Source organism: Anser anser (assembly GCF_964211835.1).
Source record: "Anser anser genome assembly, chromosome: 5".
Taxonomy (NCBI): domain Eukaryota; kingdom Metazoa; phylum Chordata; class Aves; order Anseriformes; family Anatidae; genus Anser; species Anser anser.
Genome location: NC_139725.1, coordinates 56,339,417 through 56,357,852, shown reverse-complemented (window position 1 = coordinate 56,357,852; position 18,436 = coordinate 56,339,417). Strand labels below are relative to the sequence as shown.

The 18,436-nt window shown below is 48.0% G+C and overlaps 1 protein-coding gene across 5 annotated transcripts; it reads right to left on the bottom strand.

The window, feature by feature from the left end:
• Nucleotides 1–9,305: 9,305 nt before the first annotated feature.
• Nucleotides 9,306–16,869, bottom strand: EIF5 (eukaryotic translation initiation factor 5). 5 transcript variants are annotated; one of them, XM_083837314.1, is made up of 13 exons: nucleotides 16,741–16,869; nucleotides 16,375–16,570; nucleotides 14,890–15,087; nucleotides 14,075–14,354; nucleotides 13,736–13,817; nucleotides 13,341–13,513; nucleotides 12,853–12,964; nucleotides 12,029–12,168; nucleotides 11,383–11,541; nucleotides 10,999–11,160; nucleotides 10,555–10,719; nucleotides 10,181–10,315; nucleotides 9,306–9,701 (listed from the first exon to the last, which is right to left on the bottom strand). In XM_083837314.1, exons 4-13 carry the CDS (start codon nucleotides 14,144–14,146, stop codon nucleotides 9,609–9,611), a joined length of 1,293 nt encoding a protein of 430 aa, XP_083693440.1. In that variant the 5' UTR covers nucleotides 14,147–14,354; nucleotides 14,890–15,087; nucleotides 16,375–16,570; nucleotides 16,741–16,869; the 3' UTR covers nucleotides 9,306–9,608. The 5 variants fall into 5 exon arrangements, with proteins under 5 accessions (XP_083693440.1, XP_083693441.1, XP_083693437.1 ...); XM_083837315.1 differs by having other exon boundaries at nucleotides 14,890–15,033; XM_083837311.1 differs by lacking the exon at nucleotides 14,890–15,087.
• Between the last annotated feature and the right edge of the window lie 1,567 nt (nucleotides 16,870–18,436).

Below are 18,436 nucleotides of genomic sequence, written 5' to 3'. Positions count from 1 at the left end.
CAGCCTGACCCTCCCCTGTCCCAGCTCCATGCCGTTCCCTCGGGTCCTGTCACTGTCCCCAGAGAGCAGAGCTCAGCGCCTGCCCCTCCGCTCCCCTCGTGAGGGAGCTGCAGGCCGCCATGAGGCCTCCCCTCAGCCTGCTCTGCTCGGGGCTGAACAAACCGAGGGACCTCAGCCGCTCCTCACACATCCTCCCCTCCAGACCCTTCACCATCTCTGTAGCCCTCCTCTGGGCACTCTCTAATAGTTCTGTGTCTTATTTTATATTTTGTGGTGCCCCAAACTGCCCGCAGTGCTGGAGGTGATGCTGCACCAGTGCAGTATGGAGCAATCCCTTCCCAAGACCAGCTAGCAACGGTGACTGATTCCTGCTTATTTGAGCCCATTTTGGGGACAGGCTGAGGACACTCTTCTGTGGTCAGCCATAGCAGTGAGGTGCCTGAATGTTGCACTGGGGCTGCCTTGCCTCCACCGGAGAGCTGTGTGGGGAAGCATCCAAGCAAGTGCCACTGGTGCAGCTGCTCCTTCACCCAGTGTGCCACCTGGAAAAAGATTTGGGAGCTGGGGCACCCGCAGCACAGCACAGCACACTCGGCCCTGTGGGGACGTGACGATGTCCTGCCAAGAACAAGCCAGCTGTGCACAGCCTGAAAGTGTCCTCCCACAGAAAGGGCATCGTTTTGCCCTCAGAGCACGTGAACTGATGTTACACGGAGCAGGGTTTTAAGATCATCCAGGCTGCCTGCACGACACAGGCTGGAGCTCAGCGAGCAGTTCCTTCCCAGGTGGAGCACTCAGCGCTTTATGCCTCCCAGAAGAAAACACCTCCTGATGTACAGCCTGCGTGTGCTGCAGAGGCAGCTGAATCCCTTGAGCGGTTTCATGACACATCTTACAGGAGAGGCTGATTTCCACCACCCCTATCTCCATCCACCGCCTGCCAGAACAAGCAGCTCCCCACTCCCCGCAGCTTTCCCCCCGGAGAGGCGTTTTGGGGTGCTGGTGACAGAGCACCCGTGCCACCTTCCCACCCCCAGGCTCCCCAAACCCCTCGGGAACCTGCAGCAGGTGTGACCCTGCTTCCCCATGCAGGCTGCCAGCGGGTGCCAGGAGCCCCCTTCCCCATCTAGCAGAGAATTTGCAATTATTCCTCAGATAGGTAAAAAATGCCTTGAAAGGGAAGCGAGCACGGTGGGGGCTGGGAGGGAGGCAACCGATCCCGGTAGCTCCGGAGCTGGAAAATATTCAGGGGTGAGAAAATTGTGGAGGAATGGAGGAATGATTTTTTTTTTTTCCTGAAATTTTGAATTTATTTTGCCTTTTTTTTTTGCTCGCCGTTGCCGCTGGTTACAGCCGGGCCCGGGGGGGTCGGGGGGGCTTGGGGCGGCGGCTCCGGGGCACGGGCACCCCCTGGCGGCCGCGGGGTTTCCCTGTGCCGGTGCTGGGTCATAGCGGGGGGCCCAGGGGCACGGGCGGCAGCGGGGCCAGCTGTGTCAGGTCCTTTTCTGGTTCCCTTTCCGTCGCCCACCGCGGTCTGCTCCCCGCGGCACGTCGGCGAGGATGAGGCAGTGCTGGCTCATGTGTTTGTGGGTTTGAGCGGGTGGATTTGGTGCCGGCTGAGCCCCCACATTGGGTCCTCTGCTCCAGCCTGGGGGACGTTAATGGGAAGTGGGTCACTGGTATTGTCAGAATTTAGGGAGGGAAAGCAGGTCATGGAAAATTCCCAGGAGTAATGGTTTCTCTGATTCCCAGGTACATCCCAGGGGATAGACCTCCATAACATGAAGTCTCTGTTAACTACAAGCGTCCCACTGAGAGACACCAAAATCCCCTGCCGCTGCCCATTTCTGGACCAAGACAGAGCCTTTTTTTACAACGGCAGAGCAAGTCCCGTGGGGTGGGAAATGGCAGAGCAGGCCACAAGGAGCCATCCCTGCAGCGTAAGCACTGTGCTCCTCCGAGAGGAGCAGCTCCTCACAGGTCACCGAGCGAGGCCCCAAACAGCAGCTGGCCTCTTTGATCCGAGGCTGAAGGTGGGTGTGCGCTGATAAGGAAGGGAGGTCAGAGAAAGGCGACTGCCATCCCTCATTACCCTCCCGGCCAGCTATGTGCACGGCAGGTTGTGTCATGAGCGCAGCCACTCCTTCCCCATCCGGCACACATCTGCGGGTTTTCCTGCAGAACAGGTTTTCTGGTATTAATGATACCACCGCTTCTATCTTCCACTCCCAACCCCCCCAGCACTGAAAAAAAAAAAGGAACAAAGGAGGTGACAATATCATAAAAGACTACGTTAAAAAAGATCCTGCAGTTGTTAATACCTTGCGCTCACGAAGCACCGCAGCTCCCTAGCGAGCATCACCAAACGCCCCCAGAAAAGGCTCTTACAACAGACAGGTACCTGCTCTCACACGTCTCCTCCCACGAGGAACAATCCGTTCCCCCTCGGTGATTCAGATAAAACCACCCCCTCGCCCAGGACAAGCCTGTTTGAGTTACAGAATGGGAAGTCACCTTTCATTCCTCCACCACACTGGACCGGGATGGAGCCGGCTGTGTCCGTGGTGCTGTGCCCGGCCACCCTTGAGCCTCCTCCACTCCTGCTCCCTCCAGGGTCTGATCCTGAGCACTGCTGCACCCTCGTGCCCAACCTCGTGCTGCAAAACTGGAGGAATCTCCAGGTCCATGCAAGTGAGGATGTTCACCAAGAGTGGTTATGGGGGAAAGGCCGGCTGTTTGGCTCCAGAGCCTTCGGAGGCTTTGTAGGCACCTCTCTCTTCCCATGCCTTTTGTTTTGTCAAAGCCAAAGGAATTTCTCCTCTCTTCTGGCATCAGGACTGACCGGGAGCTGACTAGGTGGACTCGTCACCCGCCTCACCCCCTTTATTTTTAATCAGCTTGAGAACTGCACAAAAGATTAGTTCTGCTTATATGTTACTACTTTTTATCATTTTTAAAATTATTTTGTTTTTAATTTCTGGTGTCTTGAATTCAGCAAGTCATACTACTTAATAGAAGTTTTGGCTACTCCGTTTGGCTGCAGTATGAAAGTGTTTGTCCTCTGTGACATCTGTTAGGTAAGATCCAGGTTGCTTTCACTACAGAAAGGTTTCCCTTCCTTTTATCTGTACAACTCCACCTAGGCAGGGACTTCACTCCTCTGGAAGAGGTGCATTCCTGGATTTCTGGCAGCAGCTCAAGTGGATGCACGTCCAGCCTCAGTCTGAACACCATTTGTCTTGTTTAAACTGATCCTTCTGATTTTGTCAAAAGTTCACTGAAAGTCAACAACTTTTAAAACCACCCCTTCTGCATTGTGGATCTTACGTGTAAGTCTTTCACCAGAGTAAATGGAAAATAAAATCTACCCGTCCTGATACTGAAGAAAGCATGGAAAATGCAAACTCCTGGATTAGGCATCAGGTGATAAAAAAGAATCTAAAAGAGATTATTTAAAATCCCGTGACTTTCCCCCACAGGGTGGCATTCTCTTGTGATTGCAGCCATGCTCCTGCTTCCCATTTCAGCCCCTCACGTGCTTGCCCCCCAACCGTGGCCACTCTGAGCCAAGGCATTTCCAGCTGGGACCACCGAGCTCACCTGCTTGTGGTGCAGAACACCGACACAGGCAGGCTGAGGCAGGAGGCAGAAGCCCTTAAATCCAGCTTTCCCAGCAGCAGAGATCAAGTGAAAAAGCCATCGCCTCTGTATTTAATCTTTTTCTGTATGATTCAACTCTGTTGACAGTTTATACACCTGTAATTTCGTCCCTAAGAGTGATTCTTCAACTATCAGTTCCCTGTCAGTGCAGGAATGGGATAATACACGTTTCTTCACATTTCCCCTAAAGCTGCCGGATGTCTTCCTTAATGACACAGATACAAATCCAGGCTAACTCCATTGACGTCAATGCTGTTAGCTGGGTTTTATTAGTAGCAGATCGATATGAAAATCAGTAAGTATCAAGCAAAAATTCAGAGAGAATAATGCAAACACCCACACAGACTTCCCACTGAGGAGCTCCTGGTGCTGCTGCTTCCCTCATTCACAACGTGCTGCTGATGTGCTCAGACCCCAGCCTCAAACAGAGCTCTCCTTTGCATCATCTCTTCCCCTCTTGAGAAAGAAAATACTGCGCACAAAATGCATCTAACATCAGGGTAAAGAGATAAGATTAGAAGTGGGAAAAAAAACAGCACTCTCCTGCTGCAACCTCAGAAAATGCTGGGGCCCTGAGAGCAGGAACAGGCTCTGCAGCCTCTCCCCTCACCTTGCTGGTGCTCAGCTGCTGGTGTTCAGGGCCAGCTCTGATACCGTGCAGCCAAGTAACCTTGGATCCGAGCACTGCCAGGGGAGCAGGGCGAGAAAGAGCTGGGAGAGGCCGTGCCTGGTCCTCCTCCTTGCTGGCAGAGCTGTGGCAGTCCTGGACCCCTGTGCGTGTGCCTGTGCCAGCCCCGCACCTCGCTGCTCCCGCTGTGCCCTGCCGGCCGGGCTTCCTGCTCCTCGGTGCGGACCCGTGGGGCCGTCACTGGAAGCTAATGGCATCCTGTTTACAGAAACCTAGCAGGTGGCTTTTTGCCGAGGCCAAATCACTAAAGAGACTTAGCTATTTAATTAACAGCAGTTCCGAAACACGTGCAAGTAGACAGGCTGGTGTGCAGAAAGATGGTTTAACATGAAATGTTTTTCCCTGACATCAGAAGGAAGGGTTCCCTGTTGTACTAACAACAACAACCCCTCTTACGTGAGTTCCTAACCCAAGACGTTGTCTTTTTTCCACTGAAAAACACAAAGGAGTTGCAGAATTTTGCTGAGTTACAGGCAGCATCGCCTGAGTGCTGGGGCTGTGTCCGTGGTGGATGTCAGTTGGAACAGCTGGAAGGAGGCTGTGGAGATGTGCTGGTGCCCTGGGAAAGCTTGCTTCTCTCTGATCGCTTGTTGCCATTTTACACTTCTCTACCACCTCAAGGAGAATTTGGTCTGCTGCGTAACCAGACTCTTCCAACTGCTCCTCACCAGCTCCACGTCAGGAGACTCTGGCACCTCCACGGAACAAGGTGAGTGTCTTCAAAATGCTGACAACACAATCAGCCTGCCGAGCACATAAGTAATCAGTCTCAATGACTCCACTAAATTTATAAAACCTAAGCTGAAAGTTAAGCACACACAGAGTGTTTCACAGATAAGACTTTAAAGAGCAATGTTTTCAGGCTGCTTTTTATTGTCTTTCCTTCTGGGTTGTCTGTTCTACAGCTCCATGGCTCGGTGGTGTTACCGAATGCTGAGGAGTCAATTCTCAGCAGCAAGCCTCCAAGGCTCTTTCTGAGTAGTGTTTGAGAAAAAAAATAGCTGCCACACTTTGGAAAACTAATTGGTGGGTCAGCTACTTCTGTTATTTCTGTCCTTGCCACTTCCAATCACCGGGGACACAGAACTGCCGTGATCTTTATTGCTGCATGGCAGCCAACAAATGAGAAGACAGCTTTGTTACAGATCGCCATATCAACTGCTCTCCTCTAATACCTCTGCTTTTCAAACATCAAGGTGTCGAACTTGCACAACTGGAACACTCCCATGTGCTAAGCATTACCCCATCGGATATAAATCAGCTTGTTAACTCTGTGGCGTATCTGGACAGCAACGTATCGACTGAGCTGGAGACATCGGCGGAGATTAGGATCTCCTAGTGAGCGTCTCAGCCCAAAGAACAGGGAAGTTCTGAGCAGGAAGGATAGGATAGTCTTGTGCATAAAAATAAGACCAGGACACAGGAATGCGTTTGGGCAACGCGCCTGATAATTTGGTTTTCGCTTTGCTATGTTAAGACAGGGCAAAGATATCCTTGTCCTGTAGAGAACGCCGTGACCTCCCTGAATGACAGGGGCTGGGGTGGGGGGAACAGCATGAGGTAGAGAAGTCACACAGAGCGCACAGAGACAACTGGCTCTGCTTTTGTAATGCCTCCTGCGAGTGACCCCACGGCGCGAACTGCACCCTGTTTGTAAAGATGACCTCTTGGGAAGCTTTGCACTGTGGTTGTGCTGGCTGGGACAGCCACTACCACAGCAAGGGTGAATATAAGCACTGAGTGTGTTATTATGCCACTGCAACCACTTCAAATCACTTCTCCCTTATCTTTAGCCACTGCCTCGCTACAAGCCTTGAGCTACACACTCTTGGGAGCAAAGAGCACCCTGGTATACACGGCTACCGTATCTGGCTGAGCGAGGCCCTGACCTCTAATGAAAAATGTTAAACTCTAGCTGCTAAAAGTGAAAACAAGCAATTTTATTTCTTATACATACAACAACCATCAGGATTTCACACCCCGGTTCAAACCTCTGAGCTCCTTTCGTCTGTGCTGCCCCAAGCGAGCCCATCAGCCGAGCTGCTCCCGTTGTGCTGGCTGCTGCTGAAGGCTGTTGAGGTGTGCTAAGGCTCCAGATCGCAGGCTCGTGGAGGAAGATGAAGGTTTATGAAGCCAAGCTAATGGACCTGCTGCTAGACTTTCCTCCTGCGAAATCAGTGCGTTCGCTATGGTACAGAGCGAGGGAGGTCACCCAACACCTACGGTTTCCTCTCCAGGTACCGGGAGTTTCTCTGAAGTTTCGAGAAGATTGCATCTGAATACCAAGCTGCATTTTGAATTTGTACTCGTTACTTGTAATCAGATAGCAGCAGCAATAAATTCAAAGGCTCAGAAACCTCCTAAGTCAGACTTTTTCCTTCCCTAAAGGAATGCTAACAAACTGAACACCCGTGTTTGTTAGCTGGTGGAATCCCCAGTTAACCCTCTGAGATGGGAACATCAATACGTGTGTGAAGATGGGATGTGAAGTGCAGCACAGCACCAGGAGTCTCGCCCTCTGCTAGCGGTGGGTGCATCATTTGTAGAACCACACATCTGAGTATGAGGGTACAGCTTTATTGTACGCTTAATCTGATCCCCCTGTGGGCTACCACAGAAAGAACACTCGCTGAATGCTCCCACCCTGTTTGCACCAAGCCTACCTCATACAGCTTTGCTAGGATTTCATCAATTCGCTAATCCCGTAGAAAAGTATTTCCCAATTTCCCTACTGAAGGGAACAGGTTAACTTGCTGGCCACTGAGTCTGGGGTGGAAAAAAGAGATAATCCCCTTTGGTGGCAGCCTACAATTACAATCAAACCCGTTCCAAAACGAAACTACCACCACCCTGAGACTTCAGGGTATCACAGCTGGTAACAGCCAGCCCCACATCAACCATGCCTCAAACAAGTCTCCCAGTCACATTCTGGACAGGGAGTCAACCCGGATCTGCAAAGCCTCATCTCAAACTGTCAGCGTGGAATGAGAGATTACTTTGGTAAACGGTGCTGACTTACCCTCCCTAGGAATCAGGCTTGATGAACTCGGAGATGGCACTGCCCATCCTGCAGAGAACTCTCGTGTGGTCTGAATTAAGGGGCCTCAGTATTTCTCAGCACTACTGATGACAAGTGACCCTGGGAATGTGCGAGGCTTCTCATTTCCTTCACAAGCAGAAATTCTGCTCAGAAAGGCAAAGCAAACTCAAACCTCTGCCCAGGGAATTTGCCAATGTACAAGCACCCACCTCCCAATGAAACATTAAGTGACTGCCGGGGGGAACCACTTACGAAAGGAAAGTCCTATATCCATTTCACCAACCTGGCCGGGAGATAATTGTGAATTCCTCTTTCTGAGCATTGCTTAGGTCCGTCCAGCCTATTGATACAAGCTAGCATGAAGACCATGGCTGAAACTCCACTCTGAAGTATCATAGATCAGATCACAAAATATCCTGAGTTGGAAGGGACCCACAAGAGTCATGAAGTCCAACTCCTGGCTCCACACGGGACCACCCAAAAATGAGACCACATGCCCGAGAGCAGTGTTCCCCCATGCCCTGGGGAGCCTGTCCCAGTGCCCGACCACCCTCTGGGTGCAGAACCTTTCCCTAACCCCCAGCCTGACCCTCCCCTGTCCCAGCTCCATGCCGTTCCCTCGGGTCCTGTCGCTGTCCCCAGAGAGCAGAGCTCAGCGTCCGCCCCTCTGCTCCTAATGAGTGAGCCCCTCTGCCCAGCCCTCCTATTTGTCAAGATCTCTGTACCAGGCCTAGCTTTAGCATCATTTATGAAAGCATTGAAGAGAACTGGCTCTAGAACGGAGCCCTGTAGAACTCTCTAGTGACTGAGCACCAGCCTGATACTAACTCCATTTACTACAACCTTTTGAATCCAGCCAGAATTAACAATGTAGTTTTGAAATACAAACCTTGTTTTTAAGCAGCAAGAACAAATATACTTTTAGAATAAAAAATAAATCAATCCCACGACTAGTCGCATTTGTATTTAAAGTCACATTTTGTACAATTGCAATAAAATACCTGTGTAAAGGAAGACAAGAACGCATCACCTACTGCACCTTCAGCCCATCTTTGTAACATGGTTTGCCAGGTGTGCTAGTGCTAAATGACAATTTGATTCCCAGATCCCACGCAACCTAACAGTACACTGACAGCCCTACACTCCACTGCATTACAGAGGAAAACCTGAAGCTCTTGCCCGTTCCATTGTAGCCAGCAAACATTTTTCTTCATCTGATCCTAAACTCTGCTAAAGCTGACAGAAAAAGCAGGTCATTGCATGGCCTTGGTATGCCACAACCGCAAATCTCACCATAGGAATAAAATGCTTTTTTTCTTGTAATTCTGCTTTCAGAAGAACAGAGTTATGGATGAGAAAAGTCATGGTGTCAGGGCACACCAAGAGCTAGCTACAAGAGTGTTCAGGCCCTGGGAGCTGTTTAACAGGCATACCTTCACCTATGCTTCTCCCAGGTCAAAAGCTACTGCTCAGTCATTTGTTTCCTTATTTAAAGGTACAAAAGTTAGTCTACTCCTAAACGTTAATCCTCAGACTGTTCTTTTAGAATTGCAAAGGTCACTCCCATGGCTATGCAGGTCAACGGTGTGGCTTCCTGTGTTCAAGGGAACTGATCTCACCTTCTTCCTTTCCTCATCCTCAAATCACTTTAGGAGAGTGCCAGGTATTCAGGCACTCCCCTGGATCAGTGCACAAGTGCAGTGATGTAACTAGTCCAAGCACTGAAACCCGTATTTAGTGATTTCTGGTAAACACCTGTGCCAGGCATGTATTTTTTAAGTAACTTTCTCTCAAACTTCCTTTTTCAGTCCAAGACAGAGCCATCACACCCAGCCCCATTGCAATGTTGATCCCATGATGTAAGTTGCACCAGGTTGTATACTTACTTGGAAAAGAAACAAAGTTTGGAGCCCTGAGTGAAGATTGACCAAAACCAAATCCTTTATTTCCACAACTGTATAAATGTGCTCCAAGTATGTGTCCAACACAAGTTAGAAAAACAAAATAGAACATGCCATTCGCAAACTAGAGCCGTTCACCGACGTGCTGACTCCTTGGTATTAGGCTTAGTTACACAAGACCAGTCACAGTAAAAAGATACATTTTAGAGTACAAAGAGTAGCAGGATGTTAAGCCATTTCAGCTTGCGCACATACAAGTCACACTTCTGGCAGAAAACGCAGAGAAGTTTGATTATGCTGGAAGCTACTTTGCATCACTTTAAATGGCATCAATATCAATGTCATCATCTTTACTGTTTGCAGGCTTCACAGTTTCAACTTTAGGGACACTGGCAGTTGTAGAGTACACCACCTGTGAAGACAAGAGATGTACCTGTTAGTGCTTAATGGCAGTGGGTGCTAGAGAACACTTTTGCTTTAGTGTCAGGAGTTGCTAACATCTACCTGGTCGAGAGTTCCCCTTACCTGTCAGGAATGCTTAGTGTGTACTCCCAAGCACACCTGTCTTTAGCAACTAGAGGTGCACATGCATGTCTTTAAGCAGCAGGGTCTCAACCAGGAGCAAGTAATACAGAGAGGAGCAAACATGCATGCAGTCAGCTGAGTGTAGCTACCAAATTTCACCTTGGTCTGATCTGTGAGGAAAACTATTTCTTCCTTAATCAGCTTTTCTAACACCCCCCCTTGGCTCTTCTAAGACATAAGGTTTTATACTTGCCGACATGCAGAGCAATACATTAAGCGAGCTATTTTATAGTATACTAAGACAAAGTGCCCCGAAGTGTACAGAGCAGTGTAATTCTGGAGTTACAGGAGGCGAGCCTTTCCTACCTCTATGTTTTCATCTTCATCCTCTTCTTCATTACCGGAAGATTCTTCTTCAGCTTCCTTTAGCCATTTAATAAATGGTTCTGCTTTGACACGGATTTCTTTGGCAAGCTCCTTTGAAACATATTTCTTTGAGGCCTGAAAGACCGAGTATGTAAATTCCTTTAGTGTTTAAGCCAAATCTGTATGCGATCGTACTGCAATACACCAAGCCTAACTTCACCCCACTACCTTGAACAAGCCATTTTTGAAAGACATTTCTCCCAGATAATCATTCTGAAGTACATGACTGTTTGAAGACATCTGCCCAGAAGATTTTACCAGAATGGCAGAAGCAGGTGCCTAACATATACGGCACATTACATACTACCACTCACCTTTTCTGCCCAGCCAAGGATGACTTCTTCTTCCAGAAGATCTGCATCATACATTTCCTTCAGAATATGTGGTATTTTAGAAATAAGCTGAGACTGATGCATGGCTACCACACACTCAAAGCCATGGAGAAGGTACCTCTGAGCTTTCTTGTTATTGTGGCAGAACTAGAATTGCGAGAAGGGAAAAAAGGAAAGCAAGAGCAAATAAATTATGCTGCTTCTTCTCTAGAATGAGTTGCTGCTTCTGCTTACAGTTCAATGAGACAGCAAAATCTACAACAGCTTGTATTATTCCTCACAGCACTTATCCCAAGCTGGGAAGTACTGGTTTAAAAACTACAATAAAGTCATCTCTCCCCTAGTAAAGCAATCCAGAACTGACCCGAATAGTTATCTCAAACACATGAGGTTGTTACACTGGGTGCAGAACAAGAAAAGTCTTACACGAAGGAAGTGACGTCTGTATTTCCTTATCTGTTCACGAATTTTTTCGTCGAAAAGGACTTCAGTGAGAACTAGAGGGCCCATGGCCTTCACATCCAGTCTCTCTGCTTCTGCTACAATGTCTTTGTCAGAAGAATCAATGACACCTTCTTCCTTCTTTTTCTAGAACATAGTACAGATAGATGTTTTAAAGCCACTGGAGCCTGCATTAACACACTAATAAACTCTTTGCTTCCCAACCAATGGTGGAACCAGTACTTTTGTAGGAGTTTAAGCCCTAAAGTTGGAAGACTTCAGTGTGTGTATATAAAAGCAGCTTGCTCTTCATCTCCTTCTTAGCATTCTACAAAACTACAGCTCAACAGTGAATAAATAAATATTCACCTTCACAAAATCAAACAGTATGTTGACTCTCTCCTCCACTGTTCTTTCCAGGTCTTCACTAAGTGTAAGGTTCTTTGCATGGTCACTGATTTCATCCATTCTACGCCTCTGGGCTTCTTCTGTTGTGTCTTCACCCCAATCATCATCATCTTCCTCCTCCTAAAACAACAACAAAAGATTCATACAGTGTTACTACAAACTTATTAATAGGTTGAGTTTTCTCTAGATACAGATCTGAGAGCATTTTTGTGAGTATTTCTGACTCTTCCCTACAGAAGGAAAAAGTTACACTATGATCAGCTGGTCAGAGATGGAGAAAGGGCTGATGGAGAAGAGTAGAAGTAACTAGGTGTGCATCTGTAGACATCTGTTGTTACCGTGCCATGCCTCATCAGTATCTACTACAATCATTTAGATACAATCCAGGTCTCCTGAGAGGAGTGTGCAGCTGTCACTTAGCAAGGAGCACACATACTGAGGAGTTGGTAGAGCTACTATAATGGATGTGCAGGGATACTTCTATTGCAGCGATTAACTTCTCCTTATAGTACAACTTTGATATGATGTTGACTAGCAAGGAATCTGATGTTTCAAACCAGAGCAAAACACTATCCACCCTCATCTCCCCACATTCCCTTCTACTTACCACAACCTGTGGAGGAGTAATCTCCTCTGGTGGTGGGGGTGGAGGTGTCTCATTGCTGGACACAGAACCATTCTCTTTGTCCTTGCCTTTTCTATTCTTCTTCTCCTTTTCTTTCTTCCCTGTACTAGTGTCGCCACTTTCTGAAAGTGAACATTAGTGTAGTGTATTAGCTTTCTCGATTCCATAGATTCCCTGCAATAACACCTCTGCAGATTCCCCAGGTAAATTGATCCAGATTCTTTTATTCACAGCAGGTGATGCACAGTGCCCGTCTCCAGCTGCACTCACAGGATAATCTACACAGCTCATAAAACCCCTGGTTCTAGTGAAAGTCTCGTTTCTCATCCTGGTGTCCAAGTCCATATAACAAGTGACCTCACGAAGCAGAGATCCCTGGAATAGGTTAGACTTTTCTAATTTAGCAAGCTTAAATTGCAGCAGGCAACCAAATGCTTACTACAGAGTGTTGCTTGCAAAAACAACTCCATTACAGTTCACGTTTACTACACTATCCTTCCGCTTCACACGGACTTAAATGGAAACCCGCAGTGAGCACCTGCTGATTAACTCTTCCTACTAAATTTCACCCTACTTAGGCAAAAAAATTCTGCAGATACTGCTACTTGAGAAGGACACAAGAGAACTGACTGCTCATATTTAAGCTACGAACACAGATACTTCATCCCAACCCACAAATGTACTCTAGCAGTACACCAGAACAGTTTTACAGTTACTGGACACTAACCATTTGCTCTTCTACTAACAGCACTCACACTAAAGAGGTTCCCTTTACCACCTCCCCTCAAATAAAGGAACCCACTTACCAGGTGGGTTTTTGAGAATGAACGTGCAGAGTTTATGGTTTGTGTCAAGCATGCCTCGATAGCCACAGGCTTTGCAAGAGTTACCTATAGTTTGTTTCTTAGGATTGACATGCTGTAAGAGAGAACAAACTCCAGTTAAAATACGATTCAGAGAACAGATATGCATTAAAACCTAAGCCTGCTATTTATCATCTCCGTACGATTAAGCCAGAGGTTTACATGCTTTAATCAGCCCTAACAGAGTTGAGTTTAAACATCGCAATTTAGCTCCGAAGTTCTGGGCAACTGTAAATCTAAAACCTGGGATGGGTTTTAGATTTCTTTTCATTTCACTAACTAAAAATTAGAAATTAACTAAACTAACAGAGATAAGTCACTGGATTTCTCTTCATTGGTATCTGAATCAGCTTTTAACACTGCACCACCTTCACAAACATCAACGCACCACTTCTGTACTGTTACCATTAACACAGAAAGAGAGCACTCACCAGATCAGTTTCAGGATTCTCACACTCAGGACAGAGAACAAATTTTTTAATGAATCCATCCAACATGTCTTGCAACTTATTCGCCTCATGAGATCCATTGACAATGTAACGGTCATTCTTAACATCAAACTGGGTCTGTGCTCCCAGCTCACAACCAAAAAATTTGGTAGGATCTGCAAAAAAATCGTAATAATCAATGGAGTCCTTGGGTCTTTATTGTTGATTGAACTGCAAGTAGATATGCCATTGCTCCTTCCTGATCATTATTTCTTCCTTAATCGCTTTTTCTTACAAGTCTTGAAATAATATTAATACTTTATTAGCTATTTAACACTATCACTTGAAACAAAAGTGAAAGCCTTAAAAAAAATGCTGTGTCACTGCAGACTACTTACACGTTGGAGGCCGATTAAGCGCCTTTGCAACGTCAACCATGTTGACTATAACCGTCTTTATTCCATTTCCTTTGCCCTCAACCTAAAAAAAAAAAAAGCTTTTAAGTTTAAATGACCACAATAGCCCAACCCCATGTATACTTCTTGATTTAACTACATCTAAGTTCTGCTTTGAAGTGTCTTCTTAAGAAGAGTTAATGTGCACTTACTCTGGACAGAAAAATGCAGTCACCCCCTCCCTATGACTGGCTAAATTCAGTGTCATTATCTCAGTTCTGCTACATCAAGAGCTACTAACCTGAAACCCTACCTACTTACCACTAATGGTTAGTAAGTTACCTTGGCAATCAGACGGGGCATTTTGTAGCGATAGAACTGATCTGAAACACTGCGGTTGACGTTGACAGACATTTTGCCTTATTAGTAGCTTTATCAATAAGATGAAGAGATCTTTGATTGCAGTTTTTTGGTATCTTCTGTCTGGAGAAGACGGGATGACATAAACGACTGCAAGAGTTCTCGGTCTCTGACATGAAAAAATTTTCGCCACTGAGGCTGTAAGGTTCTTGCTTGTATGCTATGTTTCCCCAATACAGGTACCAGTGGCTGCGCAACAGCTCTGCAAGTGTTAATAAACAGAAAAAAAGTGAAATTTATCTTTACATACACCAATGAAATCGTACTACAAAGGAACATAAGAAACTATTTCTGGAAAGGGCAAGTAGAGTTCGTTATGCTATGGCTTTCATCAACTTGTGAAGCTTAAGACAATAGCCTTGAATTGTACTGCCGAGTAACTCTGCCTCACCTACACCACAGAGCTTTCCACCCTCTCCTTTCTTACAACCCCGAACCCACTGAACAGCTTAAGAATATTGTCTGCACAATTAACTCCTGAAGGAGTGCCATGATCAATAACGAAGGGAAAGAACACTGCTCAATTTACAAAGACCAATGGCTCTTGCACTGAGAGGGTCACGTGGTACGTTTCAGGCTGCAGGGGAGAGAAGTGGGAGAAAAATCTGGAACGGTTTCAGATTTCACATCATAGCACGAGCCTATTACATAAACCGAAGCCCGTCAGAATGTTGAGAAATGTCAGTGAGATGAAGCAGCAGCAATCTGTAGCCCCATATAATTTTTACATGGCTTACCAGTTTTTTGGATCGGAGTAGAAAAGAGTTGAAAATTAGGTAATTCTCCCTCTCACTTATGGATTCTCATAGCAGCTTCTGTTGAGTTTTGACTTAACAATAAGCCTGATAAAGTCTGACATAAGTTGCTTCACTGTAGAAAGCCTAGCAATGCAGAGGTACAGAGCAGTGCAGCAGCTTTTCCAGTTGATTTTTTTTCTTGGGGGAAGGGGGGGGAAGGAAGGGGAAGGAGGATGAATCCTATTATTAAAGTTGCCTTAAGCAGTATTTACATATTTAAATTAACGCGTGTCCCTATAATCAGATCTAGCATTACGTAAACCACAACTGGTTGAGGTGACTAGACAGGCAACCCTGACTACAGCATGGTTATTCTGACACGTCATCATGTTATCATTAACGGCAGATGTGTTGACACATGAAAATAGCCTCCTTAGTATTTAACGTGTAAGAGCGTGCCTATCGATTCCACACAGTCCGAGTCCCTCTGGCCAGGTTTACAAATCCTTTCACAAGAAGCGTGCTTTGTGTATGCCATGTATTCTGCATTAGTCCTGACGCAGTTTTACCCTTCAGCAAAAACTGCACCACGAATTTTGTTCCAAGCACAAGGCTACCTTCCCCAGGATGTCTAAAAAAGAGCCAGCATGTGATCTGACCACGTGCTTGCAGAGGCACTGAGGAAGCAGGTATCTTGGTGACTGAGCATAAGCTTTTTAGAATGCGTGGTTTCCCCTCCTTCCATATTACAGCTTTTGTCTGTCTGCTGTAGACTAAAGCTCCCTCTCCTGGTCTCTAAGCCACCTCATCCCAAGCACCCCCCCCCCCCCCCATATTTATTGGGCAGAGCCGAAGAAGCGGGAAGGCAGACAGCCTCCCAGCTTCAAAGCCCCGTTTCCCCGCCCCGCTCAGGCCCGCGATGACTCATAAATGCAGCAATTAAGCACTGAGTCAGCCCCAGAGAAGATCGGGGGGGGGGGGGTGTGGGTGTCACCTCCAGCCACGCATGCGCTCCCTAGGAAGGGGGGGACGCTCCCTAGCCGCCCCCCCAGCCTCCCTCCCCTTCCCCAGGGCTAACCCTTGCCGATCGGGCGCCCCCTGCCCCCCGCCGCGAGGCTGTAACTGCGGCACAGCCCCCCCAAAAGAAGCGTCCCCCACTCCCCACCCCCAACCCCCCAAGCACGGGGAGGCGCGGCCCAGCCGCCGCCATTTTGTCTCGTCGCATGGCGCGGGGAGCTGGGGGGGGGCACAATCAAAGGAATAATCCGCCCCAAAAATTGAAAAAAAATACGAAATTAAAAAATATAAGGGGCGAGCGATCGTTGTTGAAGGTATCTCCATGTTCCCTTCTAAAAGGGTGCCGGAGATTTCTTCATAAAAATACACCCCCCGTCAACAACGCGGCGCCCCAGCCCGCCCGCCGCCCCGCACCGACCTCGTCCTTCCAACCGCCCTCACCCGCTGCTCCCCAGCCCAAACGCTCACCGTTTTCGTCCAATAAAGACATAAACCCAACGCTGCTCGCCCCGGGCTGCGACGAAGCCGAGTGTGCGAGGAGAACGAGGCCGTGGGGGCGCTTATATCCAGCCGGAGGCGGAGGAGGCGGAGGCGGACGCCGCAGCCTCCGGGTCCGGGCGTCCTGAGGCGGGCGTTATCAGCAGGGACAGCAGTGCCGGACAATCTGCGGGCAAGACACAACCAGGGGCATCGTTAGCGGCGGCACCTGTGAGGAGAGGGGGGAGGAGGAGGGGGGAGAAGAGGGAAGGGGGGAGGGAGCTGCGGCGGCCGGCGCGCAGCTCAGGCAGAAGGGGGCGGCTGACGGGACCCCGGCAATGGCTGCCCCGTACTCACCTCTAGAATGTTCTCGCTCTGACTGAACAACGCCAAAGCTGGGATCAATCAGCCAGCGGCGCGCCCCGCCCCCCCGGCCCCCCCATTGGCTCGCCGCTCGCTCCGGGGAGAAATTATTGGCTCGGGGCTGGCCGTGCCCTTCGCCCACTGGTGGAGGCCGCCGTCAATCAAACCGCCCCTCGCTTCGCTGCCCTTCCCCCGCCCTCCCCCCGCCAGTGCCCCAAAGGACATCGCGTCTACGCGGGGCGGCTCTCGCGAGACTGCGCTGAGGGGCGGCGGGCGGCGGGCTGAGGCAGGGGGGCTGCGCGCTCTCCCCGGCTCCTTTCCCGTGCTCCGTTCCCCTCGTTGTGCTGAGAGACGCCATCACACGTGTCCCCCACAAGCACCCTCCAAAAACACACAGACCCCTTCGGGGAGGGCCCTGGTCTTTCTCTCGCCTCGGTTTCCACACAAAATCGCCGCCGGCCCTCGTGGCAGGGTGCTCTGACCAGGCCGGGGCCGTGGTTTGTTTGAAAGCACGACCTGCAATGCTGTAGGAATGAAAATTTGGGGGGGGTGCAGCTCGTCATAGACGGGCAGCGGCCAAATGCTTGGCATCGCAGCAGCTAATTTGTGTTACAAACACTTTTAAACAATTAAAATGCTGAATACATTGTGTTTTTCCTGTACGGCCTGCTTTTGTGTGCAGGAAAAGGCCTATTTATTGTCCCTGTCATAGCGACTCAGCTTTGGATACCTCTGGGTGCTGGGGCTGCCTTTGTCTCTTACAAAGGATAATTCAAATTCTGTGTGCACCTAGTTTCAGTTCTTAATATAAAATGCTGCTAGACCTCCTTAGCTTAATCAGCACCCTAGATAAAGCAAGTTTGGATTTATATGTTTTAAAAGCAGGAACATGGGTCCTTTTTTGTGCTCTGTTCTTTCCATGTCTTCCATCTCCAGCCCTCCAATATGACAGGATTACATATTTTGGATGTTTCAGAACACAAATAATTTTGGCAAAGAGCTTTTTTAAACTTTACCAATCAAGTGATCAATCAATTCTCTTACCTCTTTCAATACTGCCAGGCAGAACAAGAAGACTCCAGTTCCTGTCACTGTGGCTTAATGAACAGTGTTGGGAAGCCTCTTGATGGCTATGTGGGTGTATAGGGAAAAAGAAGTAACGAAGATAAAAATGAGTAGCGACATTATATAATGTCATATACTCTAAATTTCTCCCTAAGTTAGTTTTGAAACAGTTTTCCCAGCTGACTTTGATAACATGTTGGCGTGGTCAGAGCAAACCCCTTATATTGAGCCTTTAGGTATGCCTTGAACATTTTTGGTCTGATACGCAAAAATACTGCGTTTAAATACTAAGGTGACTGATAAATGAGATTTTCCTAGAAATCATAAAAGAAAAGCTGGGCTATTGTTATGGACACTTTCTGTGACACACAATAATAAAAAACTTGTTCTTTCAACTAGAGCGGCAGAGCAACAAACCTGGAAGAAATAAATGTTCATGTCCCCCAATACTTTCTAACAAGATCCTCTACACCATGGCCTCTGCCCTGGTTGTATGTTTCTTTTCAGCCCATGGAATAACAAGTCTTTGTAGCCAGGATGTTGTCTTGTAAAACATCATGTTAAGTCTGTCTTGGGCTTCACTATCTGCATTTGAAAAAGTTAAAAATCAGGATATTTTAAATGC